Source organism: Bufo gargarizans, chromosome 3 (genome assembly GCF_014858855.1).
Source record: "Bufo gargarizans isolate SCDJY-AF-19 chromosome 3, ASM1485885v1, whole genome shotgun sequence".
NCBI lineage: Eukaryota > Metazoa > Chordata > Amphibia > Anura > Bufonidae > Bufo > Bufo gargarizans.
Genome location: NC_058082.1, coordinates 120,841,600 through 120,866,219, shown reverse-complemented (window position 1 = coordinate 120,866,219; position 24,620 = coordinate 120,841,600). Strand labels below are relative to the sequence as shown.

Genomic DNA, 24,620 nt, shown 5'->3' with positions numbered 1-24,620 from the left:
TATAAAGCCCAGTAATATCATACAGGTAACATTGTCATACAAACTACATAATGAAAAACTAAATTCCTTGCATAAAATGTAAAGTATATAACTACATAATAAACTTTGAGCCCAAAAGCACCCAATTTGTTGTAAACTAGTCATTTGAGTGGAATCATCTGAGGAGTGTTAAAATCCTTGCATCTCTCAACACCTATTCAGATACTGCTTACAATCAGGGTCCTTTATAGAATTATCCGTTAAGAAGTGACAGAAGTTGGAGACCTTCGTTATTACTGGTGTCATTTTCCATTTTTGTACAAGAATTGTATGACCAGGTTAATAAAATAAAAAAAGCAACTGCAAAATGTAAGGGAAGATAAGGTCAGAATGATCTCTTTCAACATATTGCTTAAATGGTCACTGTACTTTACATTTTTGCATAAGAAACTTTGTAATATATCTTATCAGAGATGAATGCATCGTTCTAGATTTATCAGCTGAAGTCATTTAGAAATTTTCTAGTTACACCATTCTCTATTAAATAAAATAGTGTGAAAGTACAGTCACTCTTTAAGTACGTTTATAGTTAAAGGGGCATTTCCATCGTACAATGCTATACATAATCCTAAAATGTGCTATAATATGGGAATGGGTCGAGGTCCCTTTGGCTTTTTTCTGCACAGCAATGCTTCTGTCCACCTGTTGTGCAGGGAATTGCAACACAGATCTATTAATGGACTGTGATAAAAACTAGCACTGCAGACAGTCAGATCTCCAGCAGTGTACAAGTGATGGGCATCACCTAGTGATACGTCATTACATGCAATGGTGGAAAACAACCTTTGAAGTTATGACGATAATTATAGCACAATGTTTCTTAGGCTACTTTCACACTGGCGTTTTGTATTCCGTTTGTGGGATCCGTTCAGGGCTCTCACAAGCGGTCCAAAACGGATCAGTTTTGCCCTAATGCATTCTGAACGGAAAAGGATCCGCTCAGAATGCATCAGTTTGCCTCCGTTCCACTCTGGAGGCGGACACCAAAATGCTGCTTGCAGTGTTTTGGTGTCCGCCTGACGATGCGGAGGCAAACGGATCCATCCTGACACACAATGTAAGTCAATGGGGACGGATCCGTTTTTACTGACACAATGCAAAATGCATCCGCCCCCCATTGACTTTCAATGGTGTTCAAGACGGATCCGTTTGGACAATGTTAAATATAATACAAACAGATCCGTTTTGAACGGATGCATGCGGTTGTACTATTGGTGCGGATCCGTATATGCAGATCCATGACGGATCCGCACCAAACGCAAGTGTGAAAGTAGCCTTAGCTGCTTGGTTATTCATCTTGATCTTTCCCTTATCCTTTTCTGACACCAAGAAACCCAGCAGAAAAAAAATCTGAAAGAAGAGGAACAAACTAAAAAATTAAACTGAAAATAAAAAATTGCGGTTGTCCGCCTTTCTCTTACTGATGATCTATCCTTTGGATCTGATTGGCAGGAGTCTGACACCCAGGACCCCTGGCCATCAGCTGTTTTGAGAAGCTATTGAAGTGAATGGGGCTGAACTGCGCCCAGGCCACGTAACCTATAGTCATGACATCACTGGCCTGCATGGAGATGCAAGAAGGCCATGGTGTTACTGCGAGCACTGCTGCTTTCTCAAACAGCTGATCGGTGAGGGTCCCAGTTGTCAGACCCCCGCCAATCAGATGCTGATGACCTATCCAAAGGAGTTAAACAGTCCTGGTCCCCATCAAACTGGGCTTAGTCTTGTGACAGCTGCAGCCAATCACTGGCCTCAGAGGTTACATGTTGGCACGTCACTGCTAGCATCAAAGCCCACACCACCTTTAGCACCATCTTAGACACTAAGGCCCCTTTCACACGGGCGAGTTTTCCACGCGGGTGCAATGTGTGAGTTGAACGCATTGCACCCGCACTGAATCCGGACCCATTAATTTCTATGGGGCTGTGCACACGAGCGGTGATTTTCACGCATCACTTGTGCATTGCGTGAAAATCACAGCAAGCTCTATTTTGTGCGTTTTTCACGCATGAAAAAGTAGAAGTGAATGGGGCTGCATGAAAATCGCAAGCATCCGCAAGCAAGTGCGGATGCGGTGCAATTTTCATGCACGGTTGCTAGGTGATGACCGGGATGGAGACCCGATCATTATTATTTTCCCTTATAACATGGTTATAAGGCCTCGTTCACACTTCAGTGTTTGGTCAGTGATTTCCATCAGTGATTTGTGAGCCAAAACCAGGTGCAACTCTAAACACAGAACAGGAGCAGATCTTTCCCTTATGTCTGTGGAGGCTCCACTTCTGGTTTTGGCTCACAAATCACTGATGGAAATCACTGACCAAACACTGAAGTGTGAACGAGGCCTAATGGAAAATACAGAATGCATAGTAAAATAGCGCTGGAGGGGTTAAAAAAAAATAATAATAATAATTTAACTCACCTTAATCCACTTGTTCGCGCAGCCGGCATCTCTTCTGTCTTCATCTATGAGGAATAGGACCTTTGATGACGTCACTGCGCTCATCACATGGTCCATCACATGATCCATCACCATGTGATTAACCCCTCCGGCGCTATTGTACTATGCATTCTGTATTCAGAATGCTATTATTTTCCCTTATAACCATGTTATAAGGGAAAATAATTACATCTACACAACCTTGAACCCAAACCTGAACTTCTGTGAAGAAGATCGGGTCTGGGTACCACATTCAGTTTTTTATCACGCGCGTGCAAAACGCATTGCACCCGCGCGATAAAAACTGAACAACGTAACGCAATTGCAGTCAAAACTGACTGCAATTGCGTACCTACTCACGCGGGTTTGTCGCAACGCATCTGGACCTTATCCGGACACGCTCTTGTGAAAGAGGCCTAAGGGTCGTTTTAGACACCAGTCTTAATAAGCCCTATACCTGGTAGTGGATCCGCTGTAGTTTTGAAGAGGCGCCGGCCTCTACATAACTTCAGCGGTTCCACTGCCACTTCTAAATGTAAGACAGCTTCCTAAAACGGGCGTAGAAAATGGTAAATGAGACGGCCTGTCCCCTTCCTCACCACGCCCCCTATTTTATACCTGGCGTGAGCGGGTAAAAGTCGCAGATTGCGACGCAAAGGACCTTTGCACCTCGATCTGCGCCAGAAATATGCCTAGTTTAGGTGTATTTCTGTTTAGTAAATGACCCCCTCAGTGCGGACTTGTATAGGATATCAGTAATGATGTTCCCGTACTTTGAGTCTGCACTGAACCAACATGTAAGGTGCGTCAGCAAAAGTCTGGGCAACATCACGTGGCCTGCGTTTGGTGATCTACAGACATCCAGATCTGCAAGTGTACTACAAATGAATACCAATTTGCCGGCAATCATTCCTGGCTATTAACTGCTGGCTAGGCTTAATGCCATTAAAAGGTAGTACCATGAAAATACAACTTCCCGTAATCTCTAAGCTGGACTACAGAAGCATATGCCAGTGCATCTATCTATCAGACACAGTAGGAGTAGGTATGAGTTATTATTTTTCTGCAGATTTTCCACAGGAAATGACATTCATGGATGTAGTAAATCATGATTGCATGCTCTCTCATTATTTCCTATGGGAACAGCCTCGCCAAATGGAGGCTAAACTTAGTATAATGTACCCACATCTGATTACTGCGTGTAGACCTAATAAACCGGTCCTCTTATTAGATCCTGGAAGCAGATGGTTCTGGATAAGTCATGTGAGTGGAGAAAACCACTGATTATGAATGGAAGATTGGTTTATGCTCGACTTTGTCCTGTATTGATAGAGGAGCAGTGTCATTTAGGAAGCTGTATGGCAATGTTGTTTGGGCACCTTACTGCCATCTGATAAATGCTGCCCCCGTATGTGGGATCCTGAGTGGGAGGCATTTGCCGGAGTGTGGCCCTGCTTCACCATCCTATATACATTGTATTAACTGGGAGAAGAGGCACCTGAGCTGATATATTGTGATCGTTCATCCCCCATACAGAGGAGATGACTGCTACACGTATATGAAGCTCTCACTTCTGAAGACAAGAAGCCAATTATAGGGAACGAATAGTTTGCTCTCGATAATTGCCTTGTCAGTTGGCCTATGCAAAGAAGCCTTAAAGGGGTTATCCCGTGACTAATGAAAAAAATGAAAATATAGTACATGACAATCTCTTTCTAATAAATCTAGAACCAACCCTGTATCTAACATGGATCTAGAGATATTCCCATTCATCACTCTGCTATATTTATATCAAGCTGACAGCTCAAGGGGAGTGTCTTTTCTGCTGCTGCTCAGGGGGCGTGCCCATGCTCTCCCTATCACAGCTCAGGGGGCGTGTCTTTTCTGCTGCAGCTAAGGGGGCGTGTCCATGTTCTCCCTATCACAGCTCAGGATTCAGTTGAAGGATGAAACTGAGCATGTGCGGCCTTCTCAGTGAGCAGGACAAAGAAATAAAAATAAAAAACAGCAGGTGGCGCTACACTGATACATTTTATTGAAAAACTCACTGGCTATACTAAATTATTAATTACATGCAATTATAAATGTATTCAGATCCAGGTGCTGGTTTGAAAACAGTAGGATATTTTTCTTGGGACAAACCCTTTAAAGGGGGTTGACCAGGATTATGATATTGATGGTTTATCCTGAGCTGTCAATCAGCTATTACTTTGTTGCTCAGACACTGGAAGTCAGCTCCAGAACTATGCAGCTCGGTCCACTGTGTAGTGGCGGAACTGTTTATTTCCATTCACTTCAATGGTTGCTGGGCTACAGTTAGCAGCTTCATCCACTACACAGTGATATCAGCTGTGTGGTTCCAGCACCAGAGCTAATTTTCAGGGATGCCGGGTGTCGGACCTCCACCTATCTATCCTGAAGATAGGCCATTAATATCAAAATCGAGGACAAACGCCTTTAGGTACAGTTAATAAAAAAAAGCTGCATATAACCCTATACGTGTGTAAAATATCCTGGATGTTCGAAGAACTGGCGATGAGACATAAAGGAGTGATCATGGATGTAAACACTGTTCAGGACTTTCTGTCAGTAATCCCATCTACACACAGTACAGTTAAAGGGGTTGTCTCATCATGGACAATGGGGGCATATCGCTAGGCTATGCCCCTATTGTCACCGCACCTATATCATGAACAGAGCCCCGCAAGTGAAGGAGGGCCCCATAGAAATGAATGGGAGCAGGGGCCGCGCGTGCGCAGTGCGCCCTCCTTCACTTCTATGGGGAGCCGGCTTGGTGGTGGCCGGACCGGAGTCCTCCAGCCACCACCTTGCAGGGCTCCGTTCTCGATATAGGTGCGGGTGCCAGCGGTGGGACCCGCACCTATAAGACAATGGGGGCATATCCTAGCGATATGTCCCCATTGTCCATGATAAGACAACTCCTTCAAGACCTTTTTCACACATCAGTTGTGAGCCAAAACCAGGTGTGGGTGAAAAACACACAACAGGAGCAGATCTTTCCATTATACCTTATCTCTTAGTAGCCTCCACTCCTAGCTTTGGCTCACAAAAACTGATGGAAATAACTGATCAAATAACTGCCGTGTGAACAAGGCCTTGCTGATTTTGGCAGGAATGGCCAACGATCTAATATTTATGGTGGCAGCTATCCAAATAAAGATGTTGGTTCAAATAAGTATTGGGCATATTGGATTTTACCTGCCCGATTCTTTGTTCTTCCAGGAGATAAGCGGCTTATCCCAGTCATGGAAGTAAACATGTATGTTAGGGATGAGCGAATCGACTTCGGATGAAACATCCGAAGTCGATTCGCATAAAACTTTGTTTTAATACTGTACAGAGCAGGAGCTCCGTACAGTGTTAGAATGTATTGGCTCAGATGAGCCGAAGTTATTGCTTTGTGAAGTCTCGCGAGACTTTGCGCAATAACTTCATAAATTAATTTGTACTGTAAAAAAACATTTCCTGAATTTGGGTTTGGTTCCAAGGCAATTTGCGGACCTCAAAACGGCATGTGAATGGACCCTTAAAGGGCATCTGTCAGCAGATTTGTAGCTATGAAACTGGCTGACCTGTTACATGTGCACTTGTGTTGGTCTCATGCTCATATGTGCCCTCATTGCTGAGAATCATTATGTTGTACTATATGTAAATGAGCCACCAGGAGCAATGGGGGCGTTGCCATTACACCTGGAGGCTCTGCTCTCTCTACAACTGCCGCACCCTCTGCACATTGACAGGGCCAGGCAGTGTACCGTGATCATGCCAGCCTCGCCCTTAGCCGTTGTGTAGCACTGCTGCTTAAAGGGTTATTCCCATCTCAGGCGTGGATGGCATATCACTAGGCTATGTCATCAATGTCAGATAGGATGCATGTCTATCCACTCCAATGAGACTGCCGGAAATAGCCAAGTCAGCTCTCACTTTGGGAGACCTGTTCTGGAGATAGGTGCGGGCCCAGCTCTGGGACTGACTCCTATCTGACATTGAGGGCATATCCTAGTAATATGCTATCAATGTCTGAGATAGGAATACCCCTTTAAGTACTATTTTTAGGTATATATTTTTGCTATGTGAATGAAAAAAAAAAAAAGTTATGGCTTTGGAAGGGCTGGCAGTGAAAAACAAAAACTGAATAAAAAAAATAAAAAAATCACCTAGTCTTGAAAGGGTTAAAAAGTTGCAAATTTTGATGCACGCCATTTTTGTCAAATGCCAGTTTGTGTAAGAGAGGGCATGAAGAGCTGTCTGAGTGGAAGATAGGGAGCAGGATGTGTAACAGAAAGGTGTATATAGAGCAGTCTGGGTGAGGACCACGGGGAGCAGGATGTGGGATAGAGGGGGTGACTTAGAGCAGTCTGTGAGAGAGATGGGGCTGAGAGAGCAGTCTTTGTAACAGAGGAGGAATGGGGAGCAGTCTGTGAGAGAGAGGGGCATGTGGAGAACAGTCTGTGTAACAGAGGGAGAAGTCTGTAAGAGAGGGGGAACAGGGAGCAGTCTGTGTAAGAGAGGGGGAACAGGGAGCAGTCTGTGTAAGAGAGGGGGACCAGGGAGCAGTCTGTGTAAGAGGGGGGAACAGGGAGCAGTCTGTGTAAGAGGGGGGACAGGGAGCAGTCTGTGTAAGAGAGGGGGGACAGGGAGCAGTCTATGTAAGAGAGGGGGGACAGGGAGCAGTCTGTGTAAGAGAGGGGGGACAGGGAGCAGTCTGTGTAAGAGAGGGGGGACAGGGAGCAGTCTGTAAGAGAGGGGGAATAGGGAGCAGTCTGTAAGAGAGGGGGGATAGGGAGCAGTCTGTGTAAGAGAGGGGGGATAGGGAGCAGTCTGTGTAAGAGAGGGGGGACAGGGAGCAGTCTGTGTAAGAGAGGGGGGATAGGGAGCAGTCTGTGTAAGAGAGGGGGGATAGGGAGCAGTCTGTGTAAGAGAGGGGGGACAGGGAGCAGTCTGTGTAAGAGAGGGGGGACAGGGAGCAGTCTGTGTAAGAGAGGGGGGACAGGGAGCAGTCTGTGTAAGAGAGGGGGGACAGGGAGCAGTCTGTAAGAGAGGGGGAATAGGGAGCAGTCTGTAAGAGAGGGGGGATAGGGAGCAGTCTGTGTAAGAGAGGGGGGATAGGGAGCAGTCTGTGTAAGAGAGGGGGGATAGGGAGCAGTCTGTGTAAGAGAGGGGGGATAGGGAGCAGTCTGTGTAAGAGAGGGGGGATAGGGAGCAGTCTGTGTAAGAGAGAGGGAATAGGGAGCAGTCTGTGTAAGAGAGAGGGAATAGGGAGCAGTCTGTGTAAGAGAGGGGGGATAGGGAGCAGTCTGTGTAAGAGAGGGGGGATAGGGAGCAGTCTGTGTAAGAGAGGGGGAATAGGGAGCAGTCTGTGTAAGAGAGGGGGATAGGGAGCAGTCTGTAAGAGAGGGGAATACGGAGCAGTGTGTGTAAGAGTAGGGGAATAGGGATTGGTCTGTGTAAGAGGGGGGAATAGGGATTGGTCTGTGTAAGAGGGGGGAATAGGGAGCAGTCTGTGTAAGAGAGGGGGAACAGGGAGCAGTCTGTGTGAGAGGAGAAATAGGGAGCAGTCTGTGTAACAGAGGAGAATAGGGAGCAGTCTATGTAAGAGAGGGGGAATAGGGAGCAGTCTGGGAGAGAGAGGGACCTGTGGAGAACAGTCTGTGTAATAGAAGGGGAATAGGGAGCAGTCTGTGAGAGAGAGAGGCCTGTGGAGAACAGTCTGTGTAAGGATACATGAACACAAACGTTGTTTGTTTCCATGTGCGTTCCGTTTTTTTTGCAGATAGGATGCGGACCCTTTCAATGTGCAGTCCGCATCAGTATGTCCGTTCCGTAGCCCTGCAAAAAAAATAGAAAATAGAACATGTCCTATTCTTGTCCATTTTAGGCATTGTTACAATGGATCAGCAAAAAAAAAAAAACAGATGTCATCCGTTTTTTGCTTTTTTTGGGCGGATCTGCAATTTGCGTACCTCAAAACACATACGGTCGTGTGTGTGTGTAGCCTAAGAGAGGGGGAATAGGGAGCAGTCTGTCAGGTCGCTTGCACACGAACATATTTTCTTTCCGTGTCTGTTCCGTTTTTTTTTTTTACAGACCGTATGCGGAACCAATTATTTCAATAGGTCTGCAGAAAAAAAACTGAAGGTACTCCGTGTGCATTCCGCTAAAAGATAGAACTGTCCTATTAGCAGTTCACCAAGCACAGCGTGGTACATTGTATGGCGACTGGACCTGGGATTCGCAGCTCAGCCCCATTCATTTGACGGTGACTGCGCTGCGCCTAGGCCAGGTGACCGATAAGGGTCCATTCACATGTCAGTATTTTTACCTTTCTAGATAAACGTTTCTGTTTTTTGCGGATCCGAAAATCTGGATGACATGAGGATGCTTTTAGCCTATGTTCCGCATTTTTGACGGATCCATTGACTAGAATGGCATGACGGAACGCAAAATCGGACAAATAGTAGGAGAGGGTATATTTTTTTCCTGGATCAGAATAAACGGAACGGAATCGGAGAGCACCATGTGTGCAATCCAAATATTTGCGGAATGCATTGAAATGAATGGATCCGAATAACGTTCAATTTTTTATCGGAACGGATGCGGAATACAAAAACGGACATGTGAATGGACCCTAAATGTGATGTCAGTGGCAAACGGCTGATTGGCGGGGGCTGGGAGTCGGACCCCACTGTTCAGATACTGGATAGCTCTTCAGTATAAAACACTGACAACCCCCTTTAAGACCCTAAAAAGGCAATCCCTGGAGCTCTCTGCCTTCTGAGGTCCTATGTGGGACTGTCCTGTTGGCACAGCCTTGCAGTGTTTGGGGCCCCACTTTGCCCTAAGCTGTCCCTCCCGTGATCCCGCCTAATCCACGTCCCTGGGCGAGTCCGGGGCGGATTAGAGCTGCTCGGGGACGCCATATGGCTTCTATTAGCGGCTCCCGGCGAGTGCTGCACAGAGGCCTCGGGCCGGGGTGAGTCACAGGCGGCTCGGAGCTCTCCGGACCGCTGATTAGCTCGTCAGGTATGCCAGGAATCCCGCCCGGGAACAATGCGCCGCCCCACGTGCAGGCGCTGCCCTCCCCACTACGCCCCGCCCCCCCAGGGCCCGCCCGCCCGCCCGCGCTGTGTGGGCGTGGCTTCAGGCGGCCCAGCCCGGCTCTTTTTTGTTAATGAAAGTTCCAGGAACATCGTATCCTGCCCTTCCAGAGCCTCGGCCTGACCTCTTACTACGGGGCCACTGACGTGGGGGCAGGACGGGGCCACAGTGCGGGCGCTGCTGGCACGCGGGCACCACACTCTGCACCATGATCTTCTCCAGTGTACCCATGAGGATACCCACCGGGAAACTGGTAGGCACTGATGGGTGGAGGGGGGCGGGCGCTAGCTGTAAGCCAGGTACCCACTGCTGGCATCCCGTGGGCACCATTACACAAGCATTGTGGCCAGCCTGGCACCACCAGCGTGTCTCTATCCATCTAGCTCATATCTGTCTAATATCTCATTATCTCACCTTTTTATCATTTTTAACTATTTCTCCATCTATTTATCTATAGAATTCTAATGAATGATCTTTATCTCTAATGAATATCTCATAGCTACTTATCTAATTGTCTGTCTGTCTAGATAATTCTGTCTGTCTGTCCTTTCCATGTATACAGTACATATAGGATCATGCATCCAGTACCTGTGTCCTCTTGCGTCTTTTGCGCCATTCTTCTGGTTTATCCGACATCTTGTCGCGTTCTCTCGCTGTGAGCCGGATCCATCCTACTGAACGTGGGTTTTCACGGCCTCCCCTTCTACTACTGGCCGCTCGGCCATCCTCTTTATTACGGTTATAACTTCAAGCTGTTGGGTCCAAATGCAGAACCCGTAACAGCCCCCCTCCCCCATTGCGATGGTCTGTATTATGTATGTACAGCGCTATGGAATGAATGGGGCTTTAATAATAAATAATAATGTGCCATGTATAATGGCAGAGGGGGGTCTCCTTAGACATCAGGGCCTGGGGTTCGACTGCTGCCCCCTCCCCCCGCACGGTGACTAGGTTTTTATGTATATAAGTTCTGATGTACCCTAATAATATAATTCTATCGTGTGGATATGACGATGTAAAGCACTGACGCCGGGAATACTTCTGGATAAACGTGGCTTCTGATGTTTATTGCATATAATGAAATTATAACCTCATACCTGATGATCTGCAGATGTCAGGCCATGCTGGGAGTGGTAGTTACAGCAGCTGGAGAGCCGCAGATCGGGAAGTAGCTGGCTTCTACATCTTATGTGCAGTAAAAGCTGACAATCTAATCCTCAGAAAACAAACGTATACATGGAGTTTCTATGTGTTGATACAGAAGTATTTGGGGAATTTAAAGGGGTATACACGTCCTATGTGGTGGCTGGGCTGTTTCCATAGTTTCCAGTCACTTATATGTGAGTTAGGACTCTTGCACACAAACGTATTTTCTTTTTTGCGGACCGTATACGGAAACCTTTCATTTCAATGGGTCTGCAGAAAAAACGGAAGTTACTCCGTGAGCATTCCATTTCTGTATGTCCGTTCCGGAAAAAAATAGAACATGTCCTATTCTTGGCTACATCACGGACAAGGATAGGACTGTTCTATTAGGGGCCAGCTGTTCCGTTCCGCAAAATACGGAATGCACACGGATCTCATCCGTATTTTTCGCGAGTCAGTTTTTTTCAGACTGCAAAATACATACGGTCGTGTGCAAAGAGGTCTTACAGAAATAGTATTGTCCATTTCCATACCTCCGTCCACGTATAAGGGGATGGGAATATGATGATGGGATTATGGGAATACCCCTTTGAGAATAATTTAGGCCAGTTTCACATCTCCAGGATTGTCATCCGGCAGAGAATACCGGGAATCGGCCGGACACAAACCGCAGCATGCAGCAGTTGCTGTCCGGCAACTTCGGGGCATATTCAGCAGATTGCTTACGGATCTCTGCCGGACCCCATTATTGTAAGTGAGCCCGGCGGGCATTCTTTTTGCATTCAGCAGTGCCGGTTCCGGAGAATTCCACCAGACCATTCTCTGCCATAACTGCCTGCCGGAGATGTGAAACCAGCCCGAGTTCTTCTTATGGGTATATTGGTTTCTGAAGCTGTGATGCCTGTGACACAATAGATTACGGCCGAGCTCTGACGACCGTCTGCAGGTCGCCTCTGCATCTAGAAACTTACTGCTAGCGCCTAGAAATCTTCTTGGCATACTCCACCGGGAGCCATGGCAGAGAACGTGCCACAGCTCAATTTGGTAGAACAGGTTATTCCTGCAAAGGGGGTTTCTAGGAGTAGATTATAAATGATCTATCCCTGGATTGGTCATCAGTGTCTCACTGATGGTAGTCCAACTCCCGGCATCCCCGCTAATCCGCTGTTTGAAGAGGCCGGCACTCTGGTAAGCACTGCGGCCTCTTCCTAGGCCAGTGACATGGTCCATGTGCAACTGCCTGAATAGGTCTGGGCTGTAATTCCAAGCACAGCCACTATCCAATGTATGGCGCTATACTTGGTATGCTGGGAAGAGGCTGCAGCGCCTCGGTCTCTTCAAACAACCGACCAGCGGTGGGGCAGGGTGTTGGACCCCCACTGATCTGATACCGATGATCTGTTCTGAGGATCGGCCATCAATTTTGTACTCCTGGAAATCCCCTTTAATTGGCGGCGTGTAATACTAAGGGAAATTAGCAGCCGACAGCAACTTGCCCCAGAAAAACCTATGGGGCAGTACTCTGGGGCACCACACAAGGTTCCTTGTCCTGCCTCCCTGTGGTGAGTTTGGACCTGGGATGTGTTTCTCCTCTCAGAAATTGTCATGTCAGCCTCTGCCATACCTTCCGGTCAGTATGTGGAAACTCCCGATGCTAAACTTCTAGAAAGTCACGTGAAGGATATGGGTTTAATCCAAGAGGCTTGTGTGCACCACAGACTGTTGTATTAGATCCTGGTTCTTCTGACCATGATCCACACTTGCTTCTTCTTCTTGTTATTACATTACTACTGACTTCCTGTTCATGGCTACAGGATTAGAATTGCTGGTGTCTGAGGTAGACGCAACACAAGGTCTCTTTCACACGTCCGTGTCCACAATTATACCAGTGACAAGATGGTCGGTGGTTCATCTGTGTAGATGTCTGTGAAAGATTGAGGTTTGTGTTTTTTGCCCTCCATGTGTCATCTGTATTCCATGGACACTCGTAGCCTGAAAATTAATTTCCAGAGCATCTCCTACCAATGGATTGTAAAAAAACAACAAAAAAAAAAACAACACGGACTCATAGACTATAATGTGCACAAGGGACAAAAATAGTGCGTGCTTCCACAGTGTCACCATGGACCCACAGTCCGTGGCAAACCACTGATGTGTGAATACACACATTAAGGTCAACATATACGTGAGCGGTCTGTGGAGACCATGGACAGCACATGTCCGTAACTCACTGAGGCTGGTGGATATAATGTACCGTTTTCTTGATTTCAGGCAGTGGGTCCATTATCAGGGTGGTGGAGTATACATACCAAATCAGTTTGCCCCATCTTTTCTATGGGTACGTTAATAAAACATCAGTAAATTAAAGGGGTTGTCCGGTTTAGGAGCCAACAACTCAATGCTTCTAAAATGTACTCCATAGGAAAGAAAAAACCCATACCCACGGTTCTGCCATGCCCGCACCGCTGCGCTGTTCACGGCCACTTCGGTCCCATCACCACTGCAGTCAATCACAGGCCTCCTCGGTCACATCCACTTCAACAATGCAGCAGTGATGTATGATGTATGGAAAATCTGCCTTGTGTGTGCCACGCGTGGTCATTCCCTTAAGCAAATTATTTTGATCATTAATTTGCAGCGTCCCTCTCTGCACCTTTACATATTAGAACCCGTTCTAGAACATTGAATGTGAAACCTGTTACCCTTTCCTAATCCTGAATGACACACACTGCACACACCTGACTACATACCTGACACTTCCTTGTATTAGTCAGCACGTCATCTAAGGGTGATGTCAGGATGTTTGTGGCTTTCATTGTTAAGAAAGGTTTGGTTTAGATGTTGTTTTTTTTACTCCTATTCCACTTATAGCTCATCAGTATCTGATTGGTGGGGTTCCGAGAATTCGGCACTGCCTTTGTGAAGGATCCACGGCGCTGTGGTGAGCGATGCATCCTCGTAACAGCACAGCAGCACAGTGCTGTACATTTTATACTGTCTGTGCTTGGTTTTGCAGCCCAGGCCCATTGACCTGAATGGGACTGAGCTACACATAGGCCACGTGACTGATGAGCGTGACATCACTGTCCTAGGCAATGACCGTTGCACTCACTGGAGTACCGTAGCGTCTCCCAACAACTGACCCTGGTGGGGTGTCGGGAGTCGGACTGCCATCAATCAGATATCAGCCATCCTGAGGTTAGGTCATCAGTATTCTACTCCGAGAAAAAAATATTTTTGTCCAATGCAACATTGTTTCAAAATAAAATAATAATAAAGTTACAAGATGACCCATCTCCATGGATCCCAGCACATCCCGGAGACTCTTGTTTAGACTGGGATCTGGACAGTTTTGAGGCCAAGTCAACACCTTGGACACTTTGTCATGTTCCGTGGACCATTCGTGAACCATTATTGCAGTGTGGTAGGATGTATGATCCTCCTGAAAGAGGACACAGCCATTAGGGAATATTGCCCACTGTCCACATGATTCACCAGACCAGACGCCATTTTCCCTTGCTGCCTGGGCCAGTTCTGATGCCCATTATCGCTGCTTCAGGTGGTGGACAGGGGTCAGTCAGCATGGCACTCTGTGCTAACACTTATTTTATACAGATCTGTATTGTTTGACATATGGCCGATTTACGTGGGCAGATTATTGGGCACATTCCTATGAACACCCATTCCCCATAATTGCCTTGTATAAATGAGCTGCCAATCACCCAACGAACACACAAACGCTCATTTGCCGGACAACTAAGTAAAGATGGGATATGTTGTCAGCAAATAATCTGTATGGGGACGAATGATTGTGGTAATGATTATTCATCTCTGTACACAGGAGGTGATTGTAGCATGTAAATGGAGCTGAAGGAGAAGATATTGTATAGGAATAATGGGTTTGATCCCGATCATTTCACTATGTATCTGCCCATGTAAATGGACCCTTCGAGAGACAGCAGTGCCCAGGTCCCAGATTGGCTTGCTCACTGACTACAAAGGCTAAGGGTAGGTTCACATCACCATTTCATTTTCCATTCTTCTGATCCATCAGAAAAAAGCAGAACTAAAAACGAATCCTTTATTTTAAGCATTCGTTATGCTCATTTTGCATCCGTTTTAGCCATTTCCGTCTGAGAGCCGTTATTTTAGATGGAAAAAAAAAGTCCTTCTTGGAGGACTTTTTCTTCCATCTAAAATAACAGATATCAGGTGGAAACGGCTAAAACTGATGAAAAGTGAGCATAACGAATGCTCAAAATAAAGGATACTTTGTTTTTCTGTTCTACTGACAGATCAGAAGAACGGAAAATGGTGCAGTGATGTGAACCCACCCTTAGAGGAGACAGGGCCCTGTATTGTAGCACCAGCTTCACCAGTGTTGTTACATATACAGGGTGGGCCATTTATATGGATACACCTTAATAAAATGGGAATGGTTGGTGATATTAACTTCCTGTTTGTGGCACATTAGTGCCCATGGCGGCCATTTTGATGTCGGCCATTTTGAATCCAACTTTTTTTTTTTTAATAGGAAGAGGGTCATGTGACACATCAAACTTATTAGGAATTTCACAAGAAAAACAATGGTGTGCTTGGTTTTAACGTAACTTTATTCTGTAGAACAATAAATACATAAAATATTAGACACTTTGTTTCATGCTTTTCAGGAAAACATGACAAATCCATCCTTCACAATTCTCTATTCCATTGCATCCTGATAGACGTAGTATACTAAAATATCCCTTGTATTTAATGCAGGATATGCAAATACCTTACCATCTCACACTTTTTTAAGAGAAGGGAAGGCAAAAGAGAACGTGGATGGGACATTCACAGAAGACCACAAGGATCTTTTTATTTGCCATCTGCTATGTATAGGATGAAAATTACTACCATTGACAGAACCCTTTTATGTGTAGGTAGGACATAAACACAGACTGCGCCAGAACACGTCCTCTTGTCTGCATTTACTGAATGCTATAAAGAAAGGTGAAATAAGTGAAGTGCATGGGGGGAAACAGAAAAGTAACAACCCAGCAAATATTCATCTAGCGGTTATCACAAACTATAATTATGTGGGGGAAAAAACGCTATTAAATGACATGACAAAGTGTTTAAAGGGGTATTCCATTATTTTACTATGAATGGCCCATCCTGCCCACAATCCTACTGATCACCTATTCCCAAGTAGTATTTGCATGGGAAATGGGTGCCGAATCTGCCCCTCTCCATCCATTTTGTAGTAGACGGAGCTGGTTACTACATTTATACTACAGCAGAACAGCTGATCGTCAGATATGCATGGCCTATCTTGAGGAATGGAATATCCCTTTAGGATGCATTCACACGACCGTAAGTGTTTTGCGGTCCACTATATAGAAAATGCCTATTCTTGTCCGAAAGATGATTTGAGGGTTGAGATCGATTGGACACATTTAGTTTTGACGCCCAATCCGATTTGTAATCCTGCCTGAAGAAGGAACCCTGTGCTCGGGAAGCTTGCACTGTGACCTTTTTTCTGGTTAGCCAGTAAAGGTATCACTCATGTAATACTTTTGTATTCATTAACACAAAAGTATTCTACATCACATACTTCTCCCAGGAGATAAGTCCCCACTGGAGGTGTCTGGCAGAAGCCTTCTCCTCTCTCCCCATTTACAGCATGCTCAGCCAAGTGTGCATGTGTATGGGAGAGACGGATGTTGGCCGAATGAGTGTTTAGCTAGTTTGAAGGTGTATAGGTGTAAGAGAGGAAGGATTGAGGTGAGGGAAGTGGTTAATAAATTCTTATATCGTTTTTTTTTTTTCTTATATTGGCTTTTGTTCATCCAAAACCCAGTGCTCGTGCCGGAAACTGGTCAGATCCCATTTGTCACAGGTTAAGGGGAAGGGAAAACACCAAATACACACCACAACGAATAGACAACAATCTAGACCTCAAAAGGTAAGGAAGAGGGATGGTGACCTCCTAGTAATCCCTAGGCCTTTCCCTAACTCCTGCCAGTATGAGCAGATCCTGATGGTGGAAATACTCATACACCGGATACCTAAAGCCCTGCTAAAACTGATGAGCCCTAGGCTAGGTAGCAGAGGATGAGACAACTCGTTCCTTCTAGAATGAAGGAACCTGAGTCTCCCTGAGGCCTAGAAACAACACACACCAGATAATAAGAAACAGTGAAGGCAACAAGTACTTAGCTTAGAGTTGTATGGAGAGGCAGGAGATCCAAGACACACCAGCACTAGCAACTCCAAGCAGAAACTATCAACCGCATGGTCAGCATTGTGAGGCGGATCTAAATAGAGCCTCATCACTGATAATGAGTGGCACCTGAGGAGAGGTGAGATCCTGCCAAACAACAACATACACAGAGGGAACCAGAGAGACCTGATAGCCTAACGTGCAGCAAGTCTATGCGATCTTCTCACCTCTCTCACAGGAGGGACCGTGACACCATTATTGTCAATGGGCTCTGGCGGTGAACACAGCAGTATCCAGCTAGACCGGATTTGGTGGACTCTGGCAGGCTGCAGGAGTGAAACTAGCCTTAGGGTCCATTCACACGTCCGTTTTTTCTTTCTTGATCTGTTCCGTTTTTTGCGGAACAGATCAGGACCCATTCATTTTCAATGGGTCCTGGAAAAAATCGGACAGCACGATGTGTGCTGTCCGTTTCCGTTGTTCCGTTCCGCCTGTCCGTTTAAATATAAAACATGTCCTATTCTTGTCCGCAAAATTCGGATCCTGGTACAATACAAAGTCAATGGATCCGCAAAAAACGGAAGACATTCGGATGTCATTCCGTATGTCATCCGTTTTATGCGGAATCCGTTCCTGGAAACACATAACAAATTTTTTATTTTAGTTTTTTTTTTAATTTTTTTTCAAAGAAATCCAAACAACTTTATTTGATTATTGAACTTTATACATGTTTCCGTTTTTTGCGGATCCGCAAAAAACGGATGACATACGGAAACATTTCCAGGAACAACGGATCCGCAAAAAACGGACCGAAAATCGGGATATAGGAAAATACTGACGTGTGAATGTAGCCTTACTCTGATTAATATTGTGGATGTGTAGACATAAATATGCAGATTTTATGATAATGATGATTTGTGCCAGATGATTCTGTCTGCTGCTATAGACTTGCCCTTGGTTAGGACAGGAGACGCAGACACTGCAGCTGGAGAAGGAGCTGACCATTGCAGTTCCTGACATAATGAATTCTGATTATACTGTAGCACACAAGACAGAAAGCCAGGTGTCTCTTTCACACAGGGCCCGGTGTAATAGCCTTACGCTGATGTCTGCCCTACCTGGAACAAGCTAGTTTCTTGTACATTACATACTAGACCATCAATGTCTAATTAGTTGGGGTGTGACCACTGGACATCCACAATCAGCAGAACAAAGGAGCGGCATCATGGCGGATTGACCACAGTAAGCCTCCTGAGGAAACAGGGTGGAGACAAAGTGGCAATCAGCCCTAACAAAACCACTGGAATCAAATTTGAAGATCTCCGTTTTTTCTATCATACAGAGCCTTTCAGTTATATTTTTGCTTCCACTGGTCTGTAACCTGCTTTTTACCCTTAAGGTATAGGCATATCATCACTTCAGCCAAGATGGCTACCCCATAATCACTTAAAGGAAATCTTATAAAAATTATACAATCGGAAAATAAAAGCCGTTCAAAAAATAAGAGTATGCAGCATCATGTGTTTTTTTTATTATTAGGAAGCTAAGGCGATACACACCCTTTAAGTGGATAAATCCTTTAAATTTGGCCTGTCATATAAACAAAAGTTGCAGATTTTTTTATTTTTGGTAGGACATTACCTTATCCATATTTCCTTTAACTATCGTCCTAAAATGAACACTGCGCAGTTCTTGAATGACATCAATACATGTAAAAACTAAGGGGCCCGGCAGGGGGCCCAACTCCATTGTGAAAGAGGTCATAGAGATGATGGAAAGCAGAACACCCGAAGGAGGGGCAAAGTGGCCATAATCATAAGAGTTATGTAATGCCCCCCTGATTGTGGGGTGACATTTATTATTGCAAAATAATTCATATTAAACAACGCAAGTGTATATACATTTCTGGTAAGTGTATTTTATGGGATCTGACGAATGCTTAGATACAATATTTGCATTGTCCTACATAGGAAGTTTTTGGCAGAGTACTGTTTATACACTAAAATATTCTGCCAAGCAAAAAATGTCAGCGTGTCCAATAAATGTTATTTCTCAAACAATCCTTGTGTTGCCATAGCTACGTGGATTATCAGCACAAATGTTACTGATCGGCCGTGTTGGCAGAAGCTTCACTTCAATCTATGGCCAACATTTCTGAATAATATGAAATATCTGATATTAAGTCAATGTCCAGAATAATCTATAGAATTTATATACAGCGTATATCTCTTTATTATACAGCAATCTATGCTTTAGCGGTCCTTTAAGGCCGAATGCACACGGCTGTGTTCCGCGGCCGAGAGCGGTTCGTGGTATGCCGGGCTGGATTCCTGTTCAGAGCAGTCATTGGTTGCTATGACGCCGTGCGCTTCATGCCGCCGCTGCTGTACAGTAATACACTATACGAGTGTACACTATTACTCTACAGCAGCGGCGGCATGAAGCACACGGCGTCATAGCAACCAATGACGCCGTGCGCTCCTGCTCTGAACAGGAATCCAGCCCGACATACCATGGACCGCTCTCGGCCGTGAGCATTCGGCCTAAAGTCGTTTTTCAGTGGATTCTGCAGATGCAGCAGCCTCATACACTGATGTTCACCTAGTGTGTAAAATCTCATCAACATGTGGAAATAAAAAATCTGCAGCACGTCCATTGTTTGTACAGTTTTTCAGTGCAAATAGGCTTGAGCGAATCGAGCTTCAGATCATAGATCCGAAGTCAATTTGTTAAAAAAAAACTTCATTTGTAATGCTGTTTCCGTACAGCAGTAAAATGAATGTGCTCCGCGTAGCCAAACTTCGTCTCGGCCGAAGTTGCTCGAAACTTCAATGAATGACTTTGGTATTCCTGTTTGTGTATTTATAAACATTTTAAAATTGGAATCCGAAGTTGGGTTTGGTGCTCGGCACCAAAGCTGAGCTCTGATTCCTATTTTAAAATGTTTTTAAATACACAGATAGGAATTCACGTACCGAAGTCTCACACAACTCCGGGCGAGATGAAGTTTTGCTACACGGAGTGACACAAACTGATGCAAATTGATCCCAACTGATGATCAAAATACAGGATCTCTTTTTTTTCCTGACTGATCAGAAGAACAGAAAGCTAAACGTGATGTGAACGCGGCCTAACGCATGCAGATTTTGGTGCAGAAACTCAACGAAATTGCACAAAAGTCTGTATAAACTAAATGGCTGTGTGCATGTACCCTCATGTGTCGTGAGATCACTGCGCGCAGCTATCGCACATGCATGCCTCAGGCTGTGTTCACACCAGCTTTGTCTGCGCCGTTCTCAGAGTAGAACAACAAAAAATAACAGAAATGCAGGATGTTTTTTGTCTGCTGGTTTATGACAGAATCTGTGACGCGATGCAGATGTTGAGCCTAAATAAGAGGTTCATGGCTGTCTTCAATCTCTCTTAGCACAGGAAGTGATATCAGCACAGTCCGGCCCACATTGAGCAGTGTAAAGTATGGAGAAACGCAGCATTGGCAGTATAAATGAGATATCATTTTTACTTTGACTAGAGCTTTTCTTATGTATGTTGTGGTATCGCTGGCTCTTCAGGTAGAACTGCATTTATATACTACATGTATGTTGTATACCTAGGCCACACAGTTTACAGTAGTAACAATTTAGTCTCTTTACAGAATAAGTAACTATGGCAGAGGTCGTTGCTCTTATTATCAGGACATCTTCTCTTAGGACTTGGGAACATGTTCTGTAGTAACATGTGTGGTCCAAAGTTTCCTGTCGCACTTTGTTCTGTTGTACTGTTTTACAAGTTCATGGTTATTTCACTAAAATTCTCATAATCCTTCTATGTATATTATCTATCAGATATTGTAATAACACTAAACTAACAGAGGCCGAACAGCCGCCAAAACCCACGACTGAGAGAGTGTGATTTATGCGTCTAGTAACAGAGCTTGGCCGGTCATGGGACCCCTCTTGGTCATTTAGAGGGGTGGGGGGCTCAGGGATGTGGTCATTATAGATAGTTTGGGCTGCCTGCTATTATTAAAGGAAACCTGTCCCCACCACATATAATGCAATCTGCAGACACATGTTATAGAGCAGGAGGAGCTGAGCAGATTGATATATAGTTTTATAGGAAAAGAATCAGTAACACTTGGATTTTATACATCATGTGGCCAACAGCTATCTCTCTCGACTCATACATATATGGGTCAGCCAAACGTGTATGTGTATTCTATGAGGAGAGCGGAGAAAACCACTGCACACACTTCTGGTGGCGACTTACCTCCTGGAGTACTTTCACACTTGCGTAAGAGGATTGCGGCAGGCAGTTCCGTCGCCGGAACTGCCTGCCGGATTCGGCAATCCGGACGAAAATTGACGGCATTTGTCAGACGGATCCGGATGCGGATCTGTATGACAATTGCATTGAAATACCGGATCCGTCTCTTCGGTGTCATCCGGAAAAATGTATCCGGTATTTTTTTTTTTTTTCATTTATAAAGGCCTGCGCATGCGCAGACTGGAAAGCCGGATCCGTTTTTCCGGAACACTTAATACACTTCAATGTAAATTAATGCTGGATCTGACATTCCGGCAAGTGTTCGGTATTTTGGGCCTGAGAGAAAACTGCAGCACGCTGCGGTATTTACTCCGTCCAAAAAACGTAAGAGGGACTGAACTGATGCATCCTGAACGGAGTACTCTCCATTCAGAATGCATTAGGATAAAACTGATCAGTTTTTTTTTTGGTATTGAGCCCCTAGGACGGAACTCAATACTGGAAAACAAAAACGCTAGTGTGAAAAGAACTCTTAGGATCGTGTGAAAGTATTCGCTTTGGCTGATCTTTCTCTCCTCCGACATCATCTGTCAGGGGAGAGTCTGGAGCTCTTACATTCAGAAAACACAGAGCTTTAAATTAATGAATTACAAGTTTTCCCCCCCCCGAATATTTTCCCCTTAAAACTATTCATCAATCTGCTCAGCTCCTCCTGATCTATACCATGTGCCTGCAGATTGCATTGCATCTCGTGGCGACAGGTTCTAAGCTATGCAACGGCTGCTCTAATACAAAGTGGAATGTTTCTTTACAAATATTTTTCACTATTATTTTATTGTGGTTATGACTGCATCAAGGGCCTCTGTATTAAAAGTAACCAGTCACATTGAAAATACAGTCCATTCTGTGGGCAGCATTTTATAGACCAGGAAGAGCTGAGCAGGTTGATATATAGTTTTTTGGGAAAAGATCAGTATAATTTATCATTCTTTCATTGTAATCTGTGTTTAGGAGATCCCTGGGTGGTCTCACTCAGTGATTAGCAGCTTTCCCTATATGACTGTGTACAGAGATAGCTGTCAATCACTGATAGGACCGCCCACATAACACGTAAGTGCAGAATGAGCAGAGATGTAAATGTATAAATGACAAGTTTTACTGAATCTTTTCCCATAAACTACATATAAATGTACTCTCCTTTTCCTGCTCTATAATATGCTGCCTTCACTTTCAACACGAAAGGTCCCCTTTCAGAATGAATTTTAAAATATTTGGTTAGTTTACTGCTTCATATTTTCTGGATAAATGTAAGTGACAGATTGAATGCATCCTTTTAGCCTGCCCAGGTATTGCCAAGGGAGGGCTGAATCCTTGTTCTACATTTTCAGTACTGCTATATTCAGAACGTACAGAGCGATGAGAAAGTAATAAATAACATATACTGTGTCGGATTACCAGTTGATGTAAGGATCCTTATACCTTCTGTGCCAATAATCCCCATCAGTTCCCTATACAGCCATGGCCTTTAAGAGGCTCTGACTATTTTCCCGGGGCAGACTGGCCATAGACCCAACAGGTATACCTCTCAGGGGGCCTCCTGAGCCCTCCTCACAGCCACCTGCTGGGTTCATAATGATCTGATGCTCTCACCATTGATTAATGCTAGGAGCATCAAGTACTCATGCACCTGGCCAGCAGCCGTAGGTGCCCTCCTGAATTCAACTGTATCATCATCCTCTGGACGGTAATACAGTGGCGGTATATTGTTCTGCACTGTGCGATTTGGAGCTGCTGGGGAAGTATTTTGTTCTGCACTATGGTATTGCTGGCCTTGCCTATTTCTGTTGGCCATGTCTTCTTTCAATGGTCTCACCTACAACTTGAGGACACTTTTAGGATTCTTTCCAGCCCCCGGCTACTTTCTATATAGAAACCTGACTTTTTGAGATATGGAAGCAGCACCTTCTGCCACTGGCATGCAGGCAATATGTATATAAGTATATACATGTATATAAATTGTGTGAGAAATACCTAACCTATATGATGTAAGGAATTGTCATGCCTGTATTCGAGGTTTGTAGAGCTTTCAGCAGACTGTATGGCGAGAAGTCTCCTGTGACAAGCACTTACAGCATTGGCCGCATGTTAGTAACAGCATCGATCTGACATAATCTCAGTTGTAAATGTTGTTGGAACTGTTGATATTAGAAAGAAGACATCAAATGTTCATGTTCCACAGGATTAGCTGGTGGGACTTGGCTTACGCTAAATAAATGGATGACTTCATTTTCCAAGAAATAACTGCAAACGAGCCATTGAGTCAGCTGATATGTTCCCTAGGTTATTTACTGATGTCCAATATCTAATACTTTCCTTTGTATTTGTTTTCCAGCAGACCTATGTGTCATCCGCGCAGCATATGGCTCCTCCCAGCCCTAGTAATAGCAGTGGCGGTGGAGAAGGAGGAGGAGGTGGAGGTGGAGAACAGCTCAGCAAAACCAACCTCTACATCAGAGGTCTTCATCCCAGCACCACGGACCAAGACCTGGTGAAGCTGTGCCAGCCGTAAGAAACATTCAGATTGCCTATTGAAATGAAAAGTTAGATTATATAGACAGAAACATCTCAATCTGCCTAGGCTTCCTTTCATGTGTTCTTGCTGCAATATCTACAGATCATGTAGTGCACATATAGAAGTTGGAGCAGGGAGCAAATATTATTAGACTGCAAAATAACATTGTAATGCCTCATTCACACGTCAGTGTTCAGTCAGTGATTTCCATCAGTGATTTGTGAGCTAAAACCAGGTGCGGCTCTAGACACAGAACAGGTGCAGATCTTTCCCTTATACCTTATCTCTGTGGAGGCTCCAGTCCTGGTTTTGGCTCACGATCACTGACGGAAATCACTGACCAAAACACTGACGTGTGAATGAGGCTTAAGGGTGGGTTCACACATAGCGTTTTAAGGCAACTGCAGTTTTTATGCAGTTTTTTGAGTCAAAGCCAAAAGTGTATTCAAAATGAATATGAAATATAAAGGTAGGGCTTATACATCTTCAGCTGGATCCTCTTCTGGCTTTGACTCCAAAAGCTCATCAAAACCGTAGCGGCATTTTTCTGAAAAATGCTATGTTTTAAAAAAAAAAAAAAGGGGTTTGGGACATTTATGGCATATTGAGAGGATATGCTATTAATTTGGTTCGGGTCCCACCTCCGAGACTTGCTCCTGTGTCAAGAACTGGGCCCCACTGTAAACGCATGCACAGTGACCTCTGCCTTCACTGCTGTGGGACTTTAGAAGAAGGGTGAGTCTTCACTTCGGGGCCCCATCTTGAGATAGCAGGAGGTCCCAGAGGTGGGACCCGCACCTATCAGATATTCATGGAATATCCTATTGATATGC

At 44.8% G+C, this 24,620-nt stretch overlaps 1 protein-coding gene across 4 annotated transcripts in view; it reads left to right on the top strand.

The window, feature by feature from the left end:
- The window catches only part of RBMS2 (RNA binding motif single stranded interacting protein 2), a 90,761-nt gene that overhangs the window by 35,090 nt on the left and 31,051 nt on the right, over positions 1–24,620 (top strand). For 2 of the 4 annotated variants that reach the window (XM_044285992.1, XM_044285995.1), the window contains exon 2: positions 23,608–23,780. In XM_044285992.1, the coding sequence (XP_044141927.1) occupies positions 23,608–23,780 (173 nt within the window). Of the gene's footprint in view, positions 1–9,689; positions 9,852–23,607; positions 23,781–24,620 lie in introns of those variants that run through there. The other 2 variants (XM_044285994.1, XM_044285993.1) reach the window with 2 other exon arrangements.